This window comes from Rissa tridactyla, chromosome 9 (assembly GCF_028500815.1).
Source record: "Rissa tridactyla isolate bRisTri1 chromosome 9, bRisTri1.patW.cur.20221130, whole genome shotgun sequence".
Classification (NCBI taxonomy): domain Eukaryota; kingdom Metazoa; phylum Chordata; class Aves; order Charadriiformes; family Laridae; genus Rissa; species Rissa tridactyla.
The window spans coordinates 37497199-37521432 of NC_071474.1; the positions used below are offsets into that span (position 1 = coordinate 37497199).

The following is a 24234-nucleotide window of genomic DNA, read 5'->3' on the forward strand; positions in this document are numbered from 1 at the left end:
GCTTTCAAAGATTCGGTTTTATTGGAAGCTGCTCAAAAATCAGTTTCCTGCTGACTGTCACTCATTAGGAATGCTTTGCAAGTGGATGAAGTATCTTTAGCTCAGATGGAAAAAACAGCATGGAAGGAATAAGGTAATGTTTAACACCAGCAGATCGATTCTTTCACCACCACCCCCCAAGCACCAGTTCTATAACAAAACTGTGGATACTGAGTACAGTTGATATAGTCACTTCCAGCTGTAACCTCAGGAAAAATAGTCTGAGGACCTAGAAAAGTCACATATCAAAATATAAACAATTGCTGTGAAAATCACCAAGAGATTATGAAGGCAGCGAATTCAAATGATAACATTAGCACAGTGACTAATGAGATATAAATGTTACGTTTTGTAAAGTTTTTGAAAGATTAACTATGCTTTATTCAGTATTAACGTACTGGAACTCATAACTGCTTCTGTAAAAAAAAAAAAAAGAACGTAAGCAACTGGACTGCCTTAAATTTTGGGCTCAGAAATAGGATATAACAGAAATCCTAGTCTCTTTTTCTGATAACTGAAAATGGCAGTATCTGAAAAGCTAGATTCAGTGTTGTCACTGAGTTAATCAATATAAAGTGCTTAGCTTCACCCATGATTTTTGGACTGCCAAGAAAAACCCAATCCTGTGAGCCAGGACTGTTACCATGCTTCCCAGACAATAGAGAGCTGTAGAGGACGCCGTTATTAGCTAAAGAGAAGCAGCATCAGGTTGTGGTGCCCATGGCCTCTGGAAGCGGGACGAGTCTGTCTTTGAGACTGAAGTGCCAAAACCGGCCTTGCTGCTTACCTGGGAGTGGAGAAGAATCTGGTCCTCTGTGTTGTTAGCACGTTCCTAACACACAATTGTAGTGTGAACTATGTAGACCTTTTCTTGCAAAGAAACTAAATAGGAGGTGCAGTATTTCATGACTCAGACATTGTTTCCATAACTTTACGAGTAAGGCACCTTTCCTGGAATTAAAATAATAGAAAACAAATAATAAAGAAGAGTGAATCAACTTTAAAACCTAGAGATGCTCAAGGTTATTCCACTTTTCTGCAGATAGCGTTTCTCACCATCACAAAGCGTGTGTGTGATGGGACCATGTGAACTTGCTCCTGCTTCCTTTTTGACAAGCAGCAAGGCAATAGAAGTGGCCGGCTAGAATGGGCGAAGTGTAATAAATCCTCGCGCTTACAAAAGCAGGTAGTGTTTGCTCTTAGGAGGCTACCACAGAAGGAAAAATTAGTGTAATCTTAAACATTGAGAGAAATTCATTTGAGTTTCATGAACTGTTCTGTAAAACTTCTGTTAATAAAATTTATTTTAGGCAGGCTAACTGAGGTTAATCTACTTTTATTTTTATTATTTTTTAAAATTTATTTAAATTTTAGTTCTCTCACTGAATGGAGAATTCTTTATTCACTGGATTTGCTGCACTCTTTCTCAGTAATTCATACATAATTTAAGATTACTTCCATTCAAACAAATGAAGATGCATTGATCTAAAAGTGACCTAAATTAAGGGATAAATGGCCCAACGTGCTTAAACTACGTGATTTATCAAAGGATTTTGTTTAAGCTTTCTAACAGTTCTCCAATATTGATGACTTTTGGCTTCCTGGTACAGGTGTACAGTTCTGATGGACAACAATGTAAGCAGCAAAATATTTCCCAGAAATCCTTAAGACTCCCTTGCTTCTAAATATTTTAATATGATGAATGTCGGTGTTTTAAAGTGCATAAAAACTCTAGTTCCTCTTCATTTTAAATTACAGAGCGAAGATTATTCACATAGGATTTTCATAACAGCGTAATGTAATAAAACACATCCTAGAAGTAGGTTTTTGTTACGTATAAAAGTTATAGAAATGGAAATGCAGATAACATAGTGATCATTTATGGGTATGTTAATTTCATAATTCATTCAATTTATTAGTCATAATTTTTTTCTAAGTCTTAAAAACGGAAGCTCAGTTGTACTTTCACTGATTAACTGTAGAATTTTGTACTTCTGGCATCACGCAAGAGGCTTGCATGATTTGCTTAAATACTGTTCAAGAAAGGTAAATAATAAAAGTAAGCATTCATGATAACTAGAAACACAATTAACACTAGTTCAGAAAAGATAGTTTTCTTTTTTCAGATGTTTTTTTGTGGCCTGTGAAACATTCATGCACTTTTCTTAGGTAGAAAAATTTGTAAATTCTGATCAAAGAGCAGCTTCAAATACCGTTAAAACATTTGTGCTCAATTCAGTTTGAACATATCAAACTTTTTGCTTCTTTTCAAACATTTGCATGAAATTACGTATGTCTGCTAGCTTGATCTCTCTATTTTACCATCTATTGAAGAAAACCAATTCTGTAACTTCTTATGCTGCTGTAATCAAGACAGTAAAGCTTTCTAATTTTTTTTTTTTTTAATCATATCAGGACACTGATTATGTTGTCTTCCATAATGTAATTTTGGGACATACTTTTAATCCTTCTTAGTAATGAAATTAAAGAAATGGATTGTTACTTAATAATTTTTAGTAGAAATCAAAGGATCATATATTGCCCTACATAAAATTAGTTATTCTGTTCAGCTGGAGGCAGGAATTAATTTTAAAATTTCTCCATTATGTTTTCCTTTTGTTATTTCTGTGGGAGCTTTCATATCTGTTGCTACAAATGTGTGTATAAGTACGGAAGGGAATGTGTGTAGCATTGACATAGTACAATACAAGTTCTGCCTGCATTACTTCAAGATGCAGTGTTGCACCCTACCCTGGTTAGTCCAGAAAAACAGCCAGATTTTTTTTCTGACGTTTCATTGTAGATACAGAGACACAGAGTATTAAAGGAAATGCAGCAAGCAGAAGTTTGTGCACCTGCATGCTAACTTTGGACCAACTGGGGGTTTTTCTTTGCAGTTGGAGTCAGTTACTAAGAGTTTAAATAGATAAATATTAGAAAAGTTGTCTAATAGTTGCCCGCAGAAGGTATTCCCCTGTGCTGCTTGGAAAAGGTGCTAATAATTTCCTCTTGCTGTGGTTCCTTTTCTAATTGTGTTCTTGGGGACAGATTACTAAATTCATTTATCCTTGGCTCTCTGGAAGGAAATACAGAATTAATGAAGAGAACAGTATGGTATGTAAAAATCCTTGTATTTCAATTGAGAAAGGAAAAAAGGAAAGCATTTGCCTGTTCTTACTGGATAAGTCTTCATTCATGTGAGCATATCTTGGATGACCATCTTGTCTGTTACCTATTGTAAAAATAATGATGAACACACAGTACCTATCTGCATTGACAGCACTCCTCCTATTGTGACTGCAATCACATAAAGTGTATCGTTCCTAAAAATGTATTTTTTTTTTTCTCTCCCTGTGGATCCAACTTTTCTTGAGTCAGTTCTATAGTCAGTAATATTTAGTGAGTTCTAGTGAAAAAAGTAAAATGAGCAAAAGAGTAATAAATTTTCTGGAGTATCTGCTTGCATGATCTTATTGAGCTCAACTAGTTTAATGTCAGAACACACTCATCTTGTATCTGCAGCAAAGGACTAACTCCCTTCACTTAACTACTTAGCACAGGCAAAACTTTCAGTATTACACTACTTCTGTGGGTAAAGTTAAAACTGACTGTACTAATTTAGGCATTTTTATTCAGGAATGCGTTATGGCACGACTGTATTTTGATACGCTGCTTAATAGTATTTGTTGCTTCCTCAACATTTAAACTTAGCTTGAGAAATTTTCTAAGATATTTTGGTGCTTTTATTAGTCTTCTTAAAAATTAATTTCACAATGATTAAATTCCTTAATTAATGCATTCGTTTTTATGGGTTTGAGTTATTTAGTCTTAAGAGAAACTATCTGACTTGCAGTTTTGTATTTTGCGTTGGTCTTTGGATTAAGACTGTTTCTTTTCTGTAGAATTTTTCTATGAAGATACAGGAGAAAATTAATTTTACATTTCTGCTTATGGATAAAAATATGAAAAACACAGGTCTGTTTTTAATACTAATTCTGTATGCAATCAGTCCTTTGACTTCACTAATCATACTACTGTAAATCAGAAAATAATCTTTCTGTCTTTAACAACAAAAAAGTAAGTTACAAATTACATATTGTAGCACGTGTCAATACATAACCTTGAGTAGTGTTTTGTCAGAAGGGTATAATTAGTGGGCTTGGACAGGAAATATTTGTAGGATTTATTTGGTTGGTTTGGTTTACATACAGATTCTCAAAGGATTAATCAAACTCTTGATTCTAGGGATACAGTTCTTCCTGGTATCAGTAAGAATTATGCTTATAGGTGTGACGTGAGTTTAAGCTGATATTGTAGTAGTGATTACTTAATGTTTGCAATTAATTGTTGGCCATTGATCTATAGAGTTTAGGTGTTTGGGGAGAAAGATGTTAATAGTTTGCTTTTATTCTATGCTTGCAAAATTAATCTTCTTTCAGACAATTAAAAAAAACCCAATTTACTGAATTATTTGTCTATCTTTATGTCCTAGCTGCTGGATCAGGCTTCTGAAGATCTCATTGATGCATGTTTTTAAGGTATCTCTTGGCTCCTCCCCACACTTTTACTACTTTAATGGTACTATCCAGGATTAAAGTTTGGCTTGCTTCCCAGAGATGGCACAGGGACAGGAGGTCAGTGGTAGCTCCAGTCAGTGGGCTGGAGCACACCTGCCTTCCCTATGACTCTGGAGCAGTCATACAGGTGGTGGTACATCGTGTGTACGTTTACCACTGCCTTCACTGCAGGATGCTTTCAGTTACTGTTACGCACTTAAATACTGCTGGTTTGCAGTTAAGGGTTGTTGTAGTTTCACTGTGTGCTGGTTTGGAGACAGAAGATAACAGGTAGTGTTTCCTTTTTCCTTCATTGTCCTGTTGGACTCCTCTCTGTGTTCTTAAGTCTTTGTTACCCCATGTAGCTGATCAGCTCAGTTTTGGTCGTGAAAGGAAAGGTCCTTCAAAATAGTCCAGTCAGCTTTCTACATTGCTTTTTTAAAAAACATTTGAGAACTTCTGGCACGCAAACATTTTCTTTTAGTTGTTTGTTGGGCTTTTTTCCCCCCAGTCTGACAAAAAGAAAAGCTCATAAGTAAAGTTAAACTCTCCTATTTCAGTCCCACTGTGGTGGCCATCATGCTTTTGGGTCAGTTGCCAGATGTTCACTTCAGCTACCCGGAGACTCGTGCTGCTAGCAAAGAAATTGGCAGAGACAGACTGTACCTTTTGAAATGGTTGCCTCTGAAAATTTTCATTACTCTAAGCAAGCAAGATGTTCTTTGACAGGAAAAGATTTTGGAGCTGTGGAGAAAAGGAAATGTGGTGTCGGATACCTCAGTGCTGTTTATTTCTTGTAGAAATATTGCAGTAATCTACTTATTGGAGCAGGGCTGGGCATACCTTCAGGGATATAAAAGCTATTTAGCTAATTTTCAGCTTTGTATTTAGAAACTAACATAGGGGATAGGTCTGCCTACTGCTGGCTGTTTCTCCAGTTCATGAATTGCTGGCACCCATCTGTGTGTCATACAGCTGCGCTAGACCTCAGTACAAAGTGAGCCGTGTCTGCTTTGGCCAGCTTCTCCCTAACATTATTCCCGCTCTCTAGTGAAGCATTATTCAGTCTTGAATTCACCCATGTGATGAATATTCATTTCACAGATAATTATCATCATCCCTGAACAGCTTCACTCAAATAAACCAAACTTCTCACACCACCGATCATTTCTGTCACTGCCTTGGCAGCATGAAGCTTATGGTTCCTCATGTTTTAATAATACTCCATCACCTGTGGTATCAGATTTGGGTCAAATGGGCATGATGAGAGTTAGAAAACTCTTCCTTTATACGATGCTTGGTGGTTTAGGAAAAAAAGAGAGGCACCTGCCACTCATCTTTCCATGTGCTACCTTAAATCCCACACACGAATGTGAGGTAACAGCACAGTGGACATAAACAAGGTGCTTCTTTGCTGAAACTTGGTACTCCAATTTAGATCTCTATTGTGATTGATTGAATGTTCAGACATTACACTTCTGTTTTTTCAAGTTTTTCTCAAGGATTGTAGTTACTAAAAGAAGTATCAGTCCTTACATTGGCTATGGTAATGGATTTATCTAGACTGTCAATTGAGTTGGAATAATGTTGCTAGCAAGTACCTATATTTCAGTTTAATTTTATGATCTTTTTAGAAGAATGGTATGCATAAAATATTTTTTAATGGCTGATAAGTCATTAAAGGAGAGAGAAAAGGAACATAAAGGCTATTTTCTTCCTTTTGTGTAACTGTTATTATTAAAATGAATAAAAGTGCTAAATAAAAAGCTGCAATAGCCGCCTAAGAGATCAGTCAGTGTCTGAAGCAGTTAGAGTTCAGTAGCAGATTCTTTGCAAGTGAGGTATTTACTGACTTGTCTTTGGCAACATTCAACACAATGTTACAGTGTTAGTATCATCATTTTGTAAAAATTAGCCTCAAAACATGCTTAACAAATCTGCCTGTTATATTTTCATCAAACTAGTTTAAGCAAGAAGACAACTGTATTAAACAGGAGAATACTGACTTGTGAAATTTTCCAGCCAGTATCTTTTAGGCTTTTCAGTAATAGTGCATCAACAGGCTGCTTCTCATTCAATATTTGTTTTCTGTCTTGGTGTCCATCCACTCATTCTCTGCTTTTTATACATTACTCCTTTTGAATTGAAGTAAACCAGGGAGATGTGGAAAGGGGACAGCAATGAGGGATGTACATACTCTTCTGAATATGTGTGGTGTTGACAAGACAGTTCAGATAAGTACATTTTATCAGCCTGGCGAAAATGGTTCTTTGTCCTGTGTTCACTTTCTTCATTGCTAAACGGTGGCTCACTGTTTCATCCTTCTTGGTTTTGAGTCATTCTCGTGTTCAGACCCACTGAGTCCAGGCCCTTCCTTCCCTCCTTCCCCCTTCACTGGGAGCTCTATCATTAAAAAATGTCTGCTCCTAATTCAGCGCTCAGTTCTTCATGTTTACTGAAGTAAGAATTGGACTGGTTTGTAAGAGCTCTGTCTGATTAGAGCTGAGTCACAGATGATATTTCTGTTTTCAAAGAGAAGTGATTTAAGCTCCTACAAACAAATGTTGTGGGGTATTTTCACTCATAACCACTTCTGGATGTGCTGGGTGCATCCTTTGCCAATGTCCCTGATGAGCTGTGCTGTTTATTTCCCATTGGCTCTGTCACTGCTGTGTCTAATATCAGACACAGTACGAGACGGTGCAGCTCAGGAAATGGTGAAGCAGCTGGTAGGGAAATGAGACAATACTGAATGGTAGATGATATGAAAAAAGGCAAAATCCACATGTGACTTGAACTCTATGGGGGAACTGTTTCTTGTGAAGACTCTGAACACAGCAGGTTTGCATGAAACAAATTTAATAGGGAAAAACAATGGAAAAGAGCTTTAAGGTCTGTTTAAAACATAAAGATGTCTGCTAGAAAAAACCTTTGTACAAAAGGATATTTAAGCATTTCCTTTTTTTTAATTGAAATAAAATTTTATATAGCTTGATATTAGCTTGTATTTTTTCTGATACGGTTTCCCCCCCCCCCGTAAAATAGTTAAGACTGAGGGAAAAATAGGCACTAAATTCTGTAGACTCTCTCTAGACTGCAGTTTGTCACAAAGAGAGTTTGTCATATGTGGTAAGTCAAGATGGTGAAGTTTATAGTTACATGTTTGTACTCTTTTTGGTTTGTTTGTTTTCCCCCTCCTTAACATAGTGAGTATATGGATGAACTGTGCTTTTCAGTATATGCTGCTACAGTCCTTCCAGAGAGCTAACAGTAGAGCTAAAGTGTGTTTTTATAGAATAAAACCAAAAGAAATGAGACACTTAATGCTTCTGTTAGCATTCTTGTTCTTAGATTGCCAGCATGATTCAGTATCACTCAGGTGCAGGATGGGCCCCTCTTCTTCCCGTCAAAACACCTGTCTCTCTGGCGCACGTTAAAGTGCATGAAGGTTACCTAAAACAAAGGTGTATTTCTTTTTTTCCTGGTTAGCTGTGGCCTTAGTGTTTGAATTTATATCTGCACAAATTCTTTTAGCAGTATATATAAATGTCTTTGAACACGGTTTAAATACACAGTTGCTCTCATTTTTGCTTGAATCTGGTATTTCCCTGGAGTCTCTGTTTTGAGTGCTTTCTCCCTTATGTGTCCCTTTCTGATCATGGCTTAATTACATTCTAAGTGCCTTCTGTGTTACTGTCTCCACCACCTCAATTAGTTCATCTCCAACTGTGTGACTTTTTCATAAGGAGGCATAAAGCATTTCCAGCAATACAGCAAGACGTGAGCTTTGCTTAGCTGCCTATGGCAAACTTTCCTTCAGGGCACGGAAGAGTTTACAGGGCTACTGTAGGCTAATCTGTTAGTGCCCTTTTGGTTTGGTTTCTTTGGGTTAGAGTACTCTCAGCTGCTGTGGAGGCTCATAACTTTGAGTCTTCCCAAGCATCATTGATCCAGCAGCTTCGAAGAACCAAGAACTATGGTGAGCTCACAGGCTTTCGGTTGCCCACCGCTGCAGAATACAAGGTATGTTCGCTTTGAAGAAGGCCCCCAGTGTGCATCTTCTATTCCACATATAAAATGTCTCAAAGGCAGATGCTGGAAAACTTCAGAAGCAATTTTTATGGGGAATACTAATACTGTGTGTAGCTCCTCCTTTGTTTTTCAGTCTGTTAAGAACCAAACAAATGATTTCATTTTCTAATTTCTTTTTTCAGGAAAGTTGTTAACAACTTCTAGCTATCTCACGTTAGGTATTCAGCCTCCCAGTCATTTTTATATACATTAGCAAGACAAATATATCCATTTATTTGATGATGAAGGGGATTTGGTTTTAGTTGTGGATAGTCAACATTACCTGAGATATATATTAGAAAGAGCAGGTGGCTGCTTGCTAATTTTCAAAGGCGAGCAATCCCATTTTAATGCTGACCAGTCAGTGACTTGTTACTTCCCAGTTACCAATTATATGGCTGTGTCTGTGTGAAAGATAAAAATGCTGTGTGGTTAAATCCCAGGCTGGAGTTTTTAAAGTGAGTGACTAGAATAGGTGTTAAAATGGGTATTATATACCTAAATAAGCCACTTTCTATTTTAAAACAATCAGAACTCACATTACGAAAGGGCAACGAAATCAAAGAGGTTTAGAGCTGCAAAAAACGAAGCCAGGTGCTCCTACCCACATAAAAATACTGGGCTTATTTCTTTGTGTAGTGGCTGTGTTCCCAAAGTTTGGATGAATTTTGATGGTGGATCATGGGGACTCACAGCACTTGTTTAAACTTCGTGAAAATGTACAGAGGTCTTGTGATTTGGTGTGCTTTGGAATTCTTCTCATACTTAGTTCCCTTTGGTACAGCACAGGAATGATGGTGGTAGTTCCCTCTTTTAGAGCTCTACATCAAATCTTGAGACGGAAAACTTTGTAGATACCATACTACATGCTTAGGAACTTTAATAACTTTTTATAATCTTTCCTTGGTAATCATGATGTGCATTTTAGGGTAAAATATGTTTTAAGAACTGTATATTTAATTTAAATAATAATGATGCTGTGTGATATTGATGCTACAGTGTGTTTTCCGGGGATGCACACCTAGAATGACTGCGCTGCTTTCAGCTGAGTTGCTCTGATGCATCTTGATGGTATAAAACCAAAAATTGCCCTGTTTTGTAGTTGCTGAAACAGGAAGTAATAGTCTTTATAATTTATAACTATAACTATAATAATTATAGTTATAGTTATATATATATATATAGTTATATAGTTATATATATATAGTTATATATATATAGTTATATATATAGTTATATATATATAGTTATATAGTTATATATAACTATAAATATAATAATTATAACTATATAAATATAGTTACTTATAGAAGTATAATGTAGAAGAAATAATACCTGGAAATATTTGAAAATCTAATTAAGGTCTTGGAAGGAAATTAGTTGAAAAATAGTTATTGTGACAGTATGTATCAAAAAAAAAAAGATATGCAAAACCAATTATTTCCATTAAATTGTCTTAATATTATTTAAACTGCAGTAGAGCTGAGCTTTGAGTTTAAGCTGCTGTTCTTGAAATCCCTTTGGTAAACCAAACACTTGAAGAAAGAAGGGAGCAGAAGTGGTCAGAATTTTTTGAAGGCAGTTTAATCTCCTGTTTCTTGATCAGTTGGAACATTTGGTGACAAACCCCTCGAGTTTTTTGGGGGAAGAGGGGTTATTTGACTGACAAGCTGTATCCCCAGTCGGCTAATCAAATGGAACGGATGTGCCAAGTTGTCTTTTGTATGTTCTTATTGATGTCAGATTGGCAGCTGGATGTAATTGGATGTGAATGGAAGTACTGAAGAGCTTGTACACATGCGCATGCTTTCTCCTTTCCTCATTCCAAGAGTAATCTGAAGGGTATATTTGTTGGTCTGAATGTTATTTGGCAGTTCAAGCTAAATTAAAAAATACAGTGCTTCCATAGTAGATGTTCATTTATAAGATCATGTAAGGTGTGTCCACAACATGTAAATTTTTGAAAGATCTGTAAAAAAGAAAAAAACCGTGCAACTATGTGCACGTATAATCCGAAATAGGGCAAAATGAAACTGTTTAGTCATCCTAAGCTCTAACAGGGGATAACTTGCAGTCTGAGGTCATATTTTAAAATTTTTTTTTAGTGGAAAAGATGATTACACACTTAAAAGTGGTTAGTGAATTATCAGTCTGTGGGTTGGATTTTCAAAATCATGGAAACAAAGTTGCATTTCCAATTTTATTGTTGAGGCATAACCCAGTGTCTCTTGAAAACCTCACCTAAGAGATGTTTTTAAAATGCTTCATGGCACTCTGTGTTCCACAGTATCAGTCTTGCCAGCAGTCTTTGCTCTGTAGAAGGACTCTGATACTCTTCATTAAGACCCCTGGGCAACCTGGTCTAATTTGGCCCTCCTTTGAGCAGAGGGATGTGCTATTGACTGCCAAAACTCCTTCTGACTTCAGTTATTTTAAGATCCTAAAAGTTCTCTATTTATATACTTCTATATCTATGCTTATGTATATCAAATATTTCATGCACATATGTGTGTATATATATGTATACATAAAAAAGCCAAAAGAAAGAAGTATAAAATCAGGTATAGTATTCTGCAGATGTTAGATGTCCCAACAAGAAAACAACGGATGAAAATTTCAAATTTTGGCTCCAGTAGACAGTCTTTTTAGCTGTGTATGCTTGGGAGAGGTATCAGATACACTTTCAGGATTGACAGCATTCGTGGTGGTGTTGATCCCCGAGGTTGGCTGGCAGTATGTGTGTGTCTGCTTGCCGTGACAGCAGACTTGGTGACACTGGAAGCTTGCAGACTGGGATTTGTCAAGTTTTTACCTGAGTAACCAGAAAGGGTCAAGCATTTATGTCTCCATAGTAATATGTAATGCTTGTTCTGGTTCATTATGCTTCCCAACTTATCAAAAATCACAGCAAATAGTTCAGCGTTCAAAGCCAGGAGCGTCTGTCAAGATTTACAAAGATACTCGCTCTTGCCGCTGCTGTGTTTTGTCTCTCACTAGCAGCTTTTTCTCTTTTGATTTCTGTTAGCCATTTTCTGCTCTGGATTTTGAGCAGATTCAAAACATGAGGAAAAGAATACATATGCTAATCCTGTCTGAGGTTTGTTCGTTTGGAGGGGGGCAATGGCTTGTGTTGAATCTCCTCTCCCTCTTCACCTTGTTCCATCCTGGCCCAGTCATGTGCTTGGAGGCGGTGGAACATGGAACAGGCAGCACCCTCCTTCTCCGCACACTATTTGCCCAAATGTCCCGGTTGCTTGTTAGCTTTCCTAACCCTTCTGCTTGCAGAGGTTCAAGAGGAAAGTAAAGCCTTATCGACCTCAAAACTCATTTCTGCAACTTACTACGATGACAAATTGCAAAAGGTAAAATACAAAGTAGATCTGCTATTCACATTAGAAAGCCCCTGAGATCACAATACAAACAGTCAAACAGAATGTCTCGTGCTGTGCCATGAAGACAACCGTACCCTGGCTCTGAGGGGCAGCCGAGGGGGAGTTACTGGCTGCCGGGTCCTGCTGCTGGGCTTCCAACTGAGAGCGAGCCTCTTGCTAGGAGCAGCTGGTGGGACCTCACACCCCAGGAGAGGCTGTTGCTCCTGTTTCCCTTGCTTCTGTGGTGGCAACACAGTGACGGCAGCAACTGGTCTTGGTGCTCTTGCACACAGGGCACTGTTCTCCTCTTCGTTCTGTGACCACACAAGGTGATGCTGGGGACTGCCTCACACATCGCCCCTTCCTTGAAGGGCTTTTGCCTCTAGGTGCTTAGACCTCTCTGTAACACCTGCTCTATTGCAAATACTTTTTCCTAGTTTTCAGTATTTTTAACAATTTGTCAGCTGGAATGTGAACAAGTGCAGCTTGGGCAATGCAGTCTTGCAGAAGCCGTTCTCTCACTTGCACTGTTTTGTATGGGGAAGAAGACATTCCCTGAGCGGTCACTGAAACTGGCACAGGGTGATACAAACTGCCTTCCTCCGCTCCAACCTGCCTCCCTTTGCTACCTGCCCTCCATTCATCTCACTTCAAAGGAAAATGGATAGTAGTATCCTTGATACTCTCTTAAGCAATTTCACAATTATATTAGAGCTTCCTAGTTTTTGGTGAAAGTTAAGGTGAGGTGCTGAGTTACTCTGTGATCATTCTTTTTGAGCAGCGTCTGTGGTCTGAGTGCTTCAGGTCTGTTGAATGTCCCATCAGTAAAGGAGAACATTTCTGGTAAATCTCTGTTGATAGAAGCTTTCTAAAATTATTTCCATCATCATGAAGATAAGCGCTTGCCAGATGCTTACTCTGAGACGGTCACACTGAAGCCTAAGTCCTGCCTTCTTTACCCAGACCACTGGCTTCATAGAATTCACTGCTGCATATACAGCACTGTAAATTAAATCAGATTTTAGAATTCTGGATTTTTAAATGTGTTGCCTTCTAACACTAAGTCAGTGAAATTTATAAAGATACCTGCTTTGCATATCTTTTATTTAAAAAAGGCTTTGATGCTCATGTCAATGCTTTGACTGGAATTTTAAGAAAGAAACAGTGTCATTATTTTTAAAAACAAAAGGTATATTTTAAAAATATTTTATAAACCAGAATCAAAAGAATTTGTGGAAATTCATTTCATATTTCCGTTTTAAGTTCTACTAGAAAGTGATACTGTCATGAAACCTCTAAGATTGATGTTTGAATGAAAGTCATTCTGCTTTAAATGTAACTACATTCAGAAATTCTATCAACTCAGAAAATTCTGAGTTGAGTTCAAGTTTGTAGGGAGATAGCAACAAACTGGGGGTAATTTCACTTTGAAGAATGTTAGTATACAGCTTACAGTCTTCTTTAATAGTTCTGACAATCTTTCTTCTCTTAAGTGCCATACAGACTTTAAAATAAGGAAACTCTTCTTTGAGGAAGAGTATTTATTCATATGAAACATTTTCAAAGAGAAAAGTTAGTTAATCTGCTGTAGATGATTTGATTCATAGTTCTCCTGTCCTTCACAAGGGTTTCATCTTGCTTTTTGAAAAAAAATTATCCATTATTTATTGCTTCCCTGAAACACATACACAAATGCCAAAACTTGTAAGGGACCTTTAAAACTCTTGAAAGAAAGTTGCAGTGCTTTTCTTAACGCTTAGAATAAGGTTTTTTGAAACAGAAAATCTTTTTTCTTGAAAAGTATTCATTTCCTAATAGATTTTTGCATATGGAGAATGAAATTGTAATTGAATGTATTGTAAGTCAAGCTTTTCCAAACTCCATTTCAACTGTAGTGTTAGAAGAACTTCATTTATCCTCACAAATGATATTGAGGTTCTTTCTCATTTGTGATAATTAGATTTTTTTTTTCCTCTTGTATTTAGTAGAGTAGAGTTACTGTGGTCATTATTTGAGATTAAGTAGGTTTCCTTTATCAGAAATTTAGGTTAAATGCTAACTCCTGGCATTTGCTATGGTTTTATAACTCTAAAATTCATTAAAAGAGAGATATTTATGAGTCCCTGCAATAGAAATTTCTCTTTAACGGAATCTGTGAATGAAAGTACTTTACCTCATAAAGCCACACTTAAGGAATAGGAAATGCTATAGCCAGCACCACTTAAAATGTATTTGAACTTGAAGGATTAAATTCCTAGTCAATCAGATAATGACCATGTTTCTTCCTAAATTAAACTGAGACCCACGGTATCCACACTGTAGCTACAGGAGCCTTCTGTCCGGCATCCTGCTAGTTACTCTTGAAAAACAAAATCTGCAACATTAAAAATTTCCAGTGATCTACAAAAAGACTATTCCACTTTTGGGGAGAGAGAGAGTTTGCCTATGTCCTCATAGGATTGGGATGATTTCCATGCAGAATTTGAGAAGTACATTTTTGTATTCATGTTGATTTTAATAGTAATAAAAATAGAAATTAATATCTGAGAACTCCAGGAGCATTTTTAAAAATAGGTTTAGTCTGCTCCTGCCCTCTTTCTTTAAGATTGAACAATTAATCTGAAAAAGAGACTAGAAAGATACTTGCCATGAGGCACTGGTTAGAACCTCACCCCCTGCTTTCTCTGGGGAAGGACCTGAGGAACAAAGAGTTTCTTACTTTCTCATAAATTTCACAAGCCAAAGAGTTTCCTGAAAGTGCAGCCTCCTTTCCTAATCCCTGAGCTGCCTAATCTGCAAATTTCGTGAAACTCCTTAGTGTTATAGCAGACCCTGATTCTTCTTTTAGTCCTCCTTTATTTGTTATTACTGTTATTTTTAACTTCCTAGCATCTCTGGTTTTTGTTGGAGATTACTGTAAGAAAATAAACTCCATAGATAAGAGAATGCAAGGGAAAGTTGAAATACAGTAAAAGAAACCATACAATATGATGCATTTGATATACAAGTACAGAAATTCAAATGGTATCTTTAATGTTCAGTTTATTTACGTGTAATAGGTATATCCATTTTTTTATTAGAATAAATGTAGCTGAGAATGTGTTTTGGGCTGTGATAATAGTATAATTGGTGATAAACATGAGATTTCTAAAGACAATTAATAGTCAGTGTAATGTGCTTTTGCAAATTAATTGATTTTTGGCTTCTTCCTCAATGATTTTCATATGAATGGTTACTGAAATTTAATGTCTTTGAATTATATCATCCTAGGAAAGATGTGGCACATTGGAACAACATGGAAACAAGTAAGATCTTAGACTAAATGAAATGTAAACACACAAAGACATTCATAAAGTTATCTAGCAGGTTGTGTTACATGAATGACTTTATGAAGTAGCTTAAGATCTCTGTGCATTTAATTCTCAAGTCCAGTGTACAGCCAGTAAACAATGGTCCTCAGGTGAGAAATGAGAAATTTTAAGGGCCGTTGAACACACTGAATTTAGCAGAGTGCTCAATCGCCCTCAAAATTTCTCATTTAGGAGGGTGCATATGTATTGCTTCCAAAAATGAATGTGAACTTCACTTTCCCCATTTGACTTGCATTTCTTCCTCCCTTCTTCCCTCCCTCCCCTTCTCTCCTAGTCTCTTATGCCATAAGTAGCTGCTCTGACTTTTATCTCATTTTGAAACACATACGATACACTTGCTGGTTAACCCACTGACATGAATTCAGAGTGTGAAACAACATACATAAATCCTTAGTGTAACACTAGAAAATCCCAAACCCTACACCAACCTCAAAACTGCATGACTGGGGTGGTTTTTCCCCTGCATTCCCATTATCGCTCCTTGAGACATCAGCTTGGTAACTAACGTAAATGTGACGCTATTCAAGTTAATGTATATTATTTGCCTTTCTGGGATTCCTTCCATTATTGTTCAGGATTTTTGTATCAAATCTGCTCCCTCGACTCTGATGTTCCAAGTATTCTCAAATAGACTCCGGTGAGAAACAGAAAGGAGACTGGCCCAAAATAAGTACCGTGGATGTAAACTTCCAAGACACTGAAATTTTCTCCTTGCTTTTGAGCTACTTAGGCTCCTTTAGACTTTAACATCTGCAGAGACAGAGCAATTTGTACGTTTTCATCTGGAGAATTGATTTTGTGTGTGTTTGGGTAGGGAGCATCCTCAGAGTAAGAGCCACCTCATACCAAGGATCAAGGATAAAATAAATTTGTGAATCCATGATATTTAAAGAGACTTTTAAAATATGTAAGTCAGAATTGCTTAATCATATGATAGGTTTCATAAAATGTATGTAATAGCAACTTGCCAAACTCTTCCGGTTTATAAATAATTTATATTTTTCTGTAAGCTCTTTCTCTAGTTGAACAGATCAGTCGATTAAGTAATTGAAGTAAGCGTTATTTGTCATTCTGTTATTAACATAAAATAACATTTTTCCATAAGGGAATAGGAAAATTGGAAGGGAAGGTTCTTTGTGCTCATCTCTGTTTATGCGCTAGTTTTGTGATTCTCTTTTATTTACTTTGTTTGGACAGTCTTCTCTATATTTTAAATAAATAAATATTTATTTACCCTCCCGGTTAGTTGTTTGAAATCAGCAAAATTCTTGGCAAATGACAACAGTGTGGAAATTCCACAAGTCCTGCAAGTCCACTAAGATTGCAGAAATACTAAGTTGAAGAGCGGGACCTCTATGGTCTTTCACTTGGGTAATTTATTTCTTTTGCTTGTACCGGGAAAAAAAGAAAGAGTTGCAGAAAGAGTAGCTGGCACACAGTACTCCTGCCCATGCAAAGGACAATGAAATAGTCCTGAAGATGCACTGATAAATATTTTATATACGCATGAAAAGCCTAACTGTAAGTTGTTAACTGTACTGGTGACTAAATTGATGCTGCAGTAAATAAATACTTGGTGAGCGTATCTGGAGTTTTCAGTAGCTCTCTGTTGGTGACCAAAGTTGGAGCAGTGCTGGAGCTGGCTGCCTGTTCAGCTGCCGAATTCTCATATCAACGTGAGTACCTTAAATAGCAAAGGCACCACTGGCCAGTGGCATCAAGCTTCTCTTTAACTGCTCATCTCTGAAGAGTTTTTTTTCAGGAAAATTAAGATGCTTAAAGGATAAAATACTTGTGTTTTTAACAGTTGTGTTACAGTAGGCACCACAAGGCTCCAGAGGTGAAAATCCTATCATGATCTTCTATATACATTCGTAACGGCAACCTTTTTTCTCTGTCTATAGTTCATGCTAAAACTTGAATTTCATATTAATGTTCCCTCATTTCTCTTGTGACTGTATCTTTTTGGTAAGGCTAAATCTATCATAAATACACACTTGAACTTTATCTCCTTGTGGAAATACATAATATTTTAGTAACAAGGTTAAATAGGCCGACTAAAAGCGGCCACTTTTGGCATTCTAAGTGCTTTTCAGAAAATGCATCCCATGGGAGTTAAAATACTACAAAGGCTTGTGTACTTAAGAAATAGACCCATTAAGCCAATATACTGGGTTAGACTTCAGTTGAATATGAGTTACAGTATAAAAAAGTCACTTTCTTTTGCTCCGCCAAAAAAAAAAAATAGCTTAAATATTGAGTATGTTAGCTGCTACATTTTGAATTAACTTATAGACTGAAGGGTAAATTCTGTGCTGCTTAAACATGTGTAATCTAATTAACATTTGTGAGATTTACTGGGATGAATTTTCCCCTTGGCATATGTCATTGCAAACACTGAGAACGTGGGCTGCAGGTTGCTAGGGGCAGACATCTGCCCGGAGTGGACGTCTGTGTAGAGGAGGGCCTGCATCCTTGCTCCCCGAGGACCTGGCATCAACTGACATGGTTCATGAAGTTATGAGAAGATTTGTAATTACGGGGAAGTTCCTCAGCTGGTGAAAATAAGTAGAAATCTGCTTCAAAAGGGGAGGATGTTCAGAAGATGCTTCTGGAGATCAAAAGGTGTAATTTAGCTGATAGAGACATACTCAAAGAACGCTGTGTTGCTGTAGTACTTTGCAGAAATCTAAGTTAAAAAATAGAAATAATACTGCTTTCTGAGAGAATTAAAAAAAAATAAAAAAATTGTGGGGCAGTTTCATTGGAGGTTATTTCTGCAGTGTGGGCCTCAGTCAAAATTGAGACCAGTATTAAGGCTAATAATTAATCCTGTTGGCTCTCTTATTTCATAGGAAATAATTAAGTGTGTTTTTTAGTATAAATTTTTCCCAATGTACATCAATAAAATATTCAAATACTTTGGAAGTACCTTCTCATTAGCGCTTATGAGAAGCGCTAAAGACCTGCGAGTGTCTTTAAATACAACTGTCCAAATGTATATGCCTAATTTACTTTCCTTGAATTTTATGTGGCTTTAGCAGCTAAATCTTAATTTTTTTTGATAATATAGTTCTTTAAATGGCAGTATACATTTATTCCTCTTTTTTATGTCATCTACTAAAGCATGTGTTAACCATCATAAATTTTTGATGGACTTGTACAACCAGGACTGTACCCCTGCCCGTGAGAAGCTCCCTCGTTGCTAGCTGTGAGCCAGCAAGATTTGGCATTCACCTTTCCTTCAGAGCACAGGTGCAGTACGTGGAGTGAAGCTCCTGTCTATGTTTTATAGTAGCTCAGCTCAGTTATGCAGAACTTTAAATCAAATGTTTCACAAGAAAGCATTGGTTCACCTCTTTGTTACTGAAAAATGTTTGGTGAAATAGTGGCATCCGCAACCTCCATTTAAATGAACAATGTAGTCCTTTCAGGCTGGCGTAGAATCAGCCTGTTTATAGGAGTAAGTCTGTATTTCATTGACACTAGGCTCTGGGTTAGTAATCTGGGACTGTTGCTGGGGTTTGATTTCTTGGTTTATGTACAAGTCCTTTTTGAATTTGGTAAAGAAAAAATTTGGAACCATATTTTGTATAAAGGTGATCTTATTAATTTAATGCTGTTGAAAAGAAAGTAAAAGTTAGGAGTGTAAAGCAGCTGTAATGGTTCAGTGTCCACTTTCAATATTTGCGCTCTTTGTGTCATACAAAGATTTGGTCCCGGCTGTCTAATTGAACCAAAAGGAGCTAGCTTGTTCTTGTGGATATAATGCATAATTAAAACAATACTTGAAGTAGGGCATTGTCTGAGCAGCACTGTACTTAGGTATATCCAGTAACTTTCTTTAAGATTGTCTCGATGTCTCCCATGCCCCCATGAGCTTTGAAAATCTCCGAAAAATGTGACTTCTCTGAAGACTGAATGTTTTGTGTTTGCCACCTTAGCCATATGGGAAGGAAAGTTTTTCCCAGAGGGTGTTATAGGTTTCAAAGTCTCTTGTAAGCGTCTGTGTAGGATTGAAAACCAGTAGTGTCCAGCCTCAGCTTCCATTCGTGTCCACAATTACTGCCTTGAATTACTTTTCCTCCTTCCTTCTACCAATGAGCCAAGTACTAGTTTTAAACAGGCCCTAGAGAGCATGAAGAACACTTCATTGAAAAGGCAGATAAAGTTCAAATGGCAAATATTCCCTCTACTGCAGAAACTACACAGCTGCTTCCCAGCATCTTGGCTATTTTCTCCTTGCCATCTCCACCAAACCTTTTAGTATGCCTCAAGACATTTGAGAGGCTTGGAGAACAGAGCTAGTGAAGGTGGCATATGTAGCAGCTTCTCAAGTGTAGGGTTGAGACTAAGTCCTCTTCCTGTGAGCAAGGAGGTGAGCAAGAGATGGGAGCAATGACGGAGCGCTCTGGAGGGCCCCCACATTGGTCTTGCTGCTCTGAAAGGATGGCCGGCGCTGCTGGGATGGGTCAGCTGATACAGTAACAACATCAGGGAAACAGAACGACCTTCCAGGACTCTGGCATAGGAAAGTGAGGCCATGGCCACTTCTTTCACTTTGCTGCCCATCTTCTTCCCCTGCCCCTCTAGAAAAGCAGCTGCTGTTCCCTGAGCTGAAAGCTAGCCCATGCGGGCTGTCGCTACAACTGAGACCTTCAGGAATGTTTTGATGGCAAAGGAAAGATATAAAGAGATAGATGACTTAAAAATTGAGCCACCGCAGCATAATGTAGCTTAGCATTTGGTTTGTAGATTTTAGTCGATACCTTCGAGAAAATACCAGGGCTTTTTGTTATTTTCGAGAGTGTGCTTAAAATAAAAACCATTCCTCTTGCTGGCTGGTAAGTGGATTAGTTTGGCAAATTAAAGCTTTAGTTAGGATGACAGTAGAAGAGAGTATTTGTCCTCAGTCTCCATCAATGACTCTTGTCTCTAATGTTTCTTTTCTAGAAATTGAAAGACTGCTGTATGCGTGTTTGATATTGTATTTAGTCTCTCAAGATGGCATCCCAGGTCTGATGTTCAATTAGGGAGTGCAGTTCTGTAATCTTTATTTAATTAGAACTCCTTGTCTTACTCCCTGGGAGTTACATTTGTAATTGAATTCTCACAAGTGAGAATATGCAGAGGCTACCTCAAAGGGAAGTTGTAATTTGCTGATGTGTGTTACTTACCTGTAGTTCTTCGAGAATGTTTCCTCTGCATATTCACATTATGGGTCCTGTCCGCCTTCTGTTTGTCCTTGGATATCTACTGCCCTACAGTTGCGGTGTTTAGTAAGAATAACTGAATTATTGAGCACTGTACAACTCTTTAAAATCTCTGATCACTTGGTGTCATGAGATGGCACTTGTACAGTCCTAGCAGTCACTGCTCTTCTAGGAAGTTCCCATAGGTCACCAGCACTGGAGAACCAAAACCCACTGGTGTGAATATGCAAGGACAGCACTCTCAAAGAGCAAGCCGATGGTAAGTACTCTTTCTTTGTCTTCTGTGATTAATCAAATATTTCAAATTTTATTTTGTAAATTCCCTATTTTCAAATTTGCTACACTTTCCTTATGATAAAAACATATTGAGATTAATTTTAGAGCTGTTGCCTTTCTGGCAAAAACCAAGTAAGTATCTGTATTTGAAAGAACTCTCTTCAGTTGTAAATTGATGTACCACTATCAGTCTGTGGGTGTGTACACATATTTGAGCTGTAATATATTTCTATCAGACAAAAAGGCACAATTACAGTGCAGTATTATATATTTTACAGAGTTGCACTCTTTTAGTTGTATTATTCTTATAGTAGATTAGATAGCAGAGTGAGTCACTGACCAAAAAAAGTCTTCTGGTAGTATTAACAATGTTAATTATCAAAATTAATTCTCCAAAAGAAAATCAAAGGTATATTGCTTTTCACTCCTAAATTTTTTTCTGAACTTTTGTTTTTTACAGACATGGAATTCTGTGAGACTCCCCGTATTCTGTGCTCTGGCTATCAAACAGATTTACACGGTGTAGCTGAGCACAGTTACCCACTAGAGGTGGGCTCAGATGTGGATACTGAAACAGAAGGTGGTGCGTCCCCAGATCATGCCCTGAGGATGTGGATGAGGGGGATGAAATCGGAACACAGCTCCTGTTTGTCAAGCCGGGCAAACTCAGCATTGTCCCTCACTGACACTGACCATGAAAGGAAGTCTGATGGGGAGAATGGTAATAAAGAAACGCATCTAATGTACTGAATAGAAGTAGTAATTTATTTGAAACTTTCTTCTCCTACTTCACTTTTATTTTCCTTTTTTCTTTTTTCTTTTTTTTCCGGTTTGTTTTCTTGCTTTTTCCCCCTTCCTTCTTAGGTCTCCATATTATACGAAAGCTGTGAAAGGGTTGTTTGGTATGTGCATTGTATTTATAGTGTAGATGGAAAACTAAGACAAAAAATGAAACAATGTTTTTGTTAAAACATCATTCTTCTAGAGACCAATTACTTTCCTGCATTCTCCATTTTTGTGCCATAGGACATTTATCATTTGAGTTTAGCAGCCTATGAATTAGGTTCTAAAATAAATCTATATATGTACATCTATCTCACACTTTGTGTGGAATTGATCCTGCACATGCTGGCTTCTGGGCGTAGCTTTAAGACTCTACAGCCAGGTGATTTCAGAAAGACAACCTGGCTTTTTGGTTTTCCCTGGTGTTTTGTTTGGGGTGTTTTAATATTTGTTCTCTTTTAGTATCTTTTTGCTCATTTGCTTTTCTTATGGTTTATTGTGTCACAGAAGGCAAAAATGTGTATTTCATTAAGTAACATAGGGGTAATTAATAATTTTTTATGTCTGCATCGAAATTGATGAAAATCTGCTGAAAATGTTTCCTTAAAGAGTATAGTAAGTAAACAAATTCATCATGCTTAAGATCAGCAGGCTTAGCTCATGTTTTAATTTGTGTTTAATAGCTACGTGTTATGGCAGGTCTAACTGTAGTTGAATATGTGTTTTTTACTGGATAGGAGATAGGGGAACTAGTGAAAGTGGCAGACACATTTCAGTGTTGACAGTGATACATTTTAGTAGATCCACAATCATAAGATGAAAAAGAGTTCAGTCGTGAATGTCATTTCTATAGTTATGTGTTTTAAATCTATCAAATATGAAGCTGGTAATTTAATTATAAATTAATCTGCACGTTTTTCAATACCAATGGTATGTCCAATATAGGTTGAAAGATATTAGATTATCTGCATGAGTTTAAAAAAAAAAAGTGTTAGTGCACAGCTCTCTTTTTATTCAATACTCCTTTGAGGACTGAGCATTCTACGCTATCCCATTGTATCATGTTGCTAGAACCAGTTAATTTTCAGATGCCACCCCATTCGCCTGGTGATCAATGGATGCCTACCTTCTTGCTTCCTGCTTCTGCCACGTTCCATGTGGGATCCAGTCTCTGTAAAGTGCTGTTGCATAGGGGTGTTTTCTTTGGGGTTGGGGTTTTTTTTGTGTCTTTTACAAAGACATTTGGTTTTAGATTGCGGCTGAAGGAACTGAGTCTGATCTGCCTGGAATTGGTTGGCCCTTAACTATGAAAATGGTTTAAAGGGAATGCTGCCTGAGGAAGGAATGTGCATACTTGTACCATTCAGACTAAGAAATAGACATGGTCATTTATGCTTTAAGGTGCTGGGAAGTTGATGCATTCAAAGCAGATTAAGCATATAACTGAGTTAGGTATTTCAGTCTGGAATGCAGTAGTGCAGCTGGGTATTCATGATGTTTTGTGGCAATACAGGTTGCACTGAATAAGTCATCTTGCTGTAGACAAAAATTATTATAGGTAGTAAAAGAAATGCCTTTATCATCTTCATCGTCCTACATTGCAGGAACCATGGATTAAGCGTTGTTAAGATAGGGACACATAATCATTGTGCTTTACCAACAAAGAATGGAGTGGTTTCTTCTAAATGTTTGTCTGAGAGAATGATTTTAATCAATTTAAACTCATTTCCTGCATGGTCTACAATAGAACAGAGTAGTCCTTTTGCATGTGACTTAATATTTGGTTCTTTGTAAGCTTTATAAAAAATTTTTAATCAGGGATTCGTGTTTTAGGTACTTGAATACCCATTTTAACCAAATAATTGGAAGAGGAAAGTGAGGACAAAATTAAGTTGAAGAGGGAGAAACTGAGAGCACAAGCTCATTTGAACTCTTTAGTTGTCTCCAGGCAGGGTCGACAGAGCAGGTGTCAATGCTTCCTGTGGCATTGTAATTACAGTCTTGAAAGTTAGCGTGGATAAATTTGAAGAGAATGATGGTTCAAGCTATATTCATTTATATTATTGCCGTGGTTTAGCCTCAGACGGCAACAAAGAACCACGTGTCGCTCACTCGTGCCTTCCAAACACAGGAAGAATCGTAAGAAAAGGCAAGACTCTTGGGTTGAGACAAAGGCAGTTTAATAGAACAGCAAAGGGAACAGGCAAACAACAACAACAACAACAACACGGATAGGGGAATATACAAACGCGATTACGGGACCGCCGCTCCCCCCGCCGCTCGCCGGCCGGACCCGGGCCGCCCCAGCCCGCTTTTAAGCAGCAACTTCCTGCCCCCTCCCCCGGCAGCTCAGGGTGGGCGTGGCTCACATGGCATGGAATACCAGGAAAAGTTAACCCTATCCCCACCGGAACCAGGACATTATCCACCCCTTATTCCATACCATCTATGCCATGCCCAGCAGGTTCCAATGAATTGCCACCACTTTCCCCTGTTATATATATATATATACACACATATAATACCCTTAGTTTATGGGTCATCCCTCCAAAGT

General features: G+C 37.5%; 1 protein-coding gene across 9 annotated transcripts in view; it reads left to right on the forward strand.

Annotated features, from left to right (window-relative positions):
• Nucleotides 1-24234, forward strand: part of TENM1 (teneurin transmembrane protein 1) — a 942055-nt gene that overhangs the window by 694489 nt on the left and 223332 nt on the right. For 7 of the 9 annotated variants that reach the window (XM_054214857.1, XM_054214863.1, XM_054214860.1 and 4 more), the window contains one exon: nt 21358-21618. The exons of 1 other annotated variant lie outside the window; for it this stretch is intronic. In XM_054214857.1, coding sequence (XP_054070832.1) covers nt 21358-21618 — 261 coding nt within the window. Of the gene's footprint in view, nt 1-20651; nt 20881-21357; nt 21619-24234 lie in introns of those variants that run through there. One more of the 9 variants, XM_054214864.1, reaches the window with a different exon arrangement.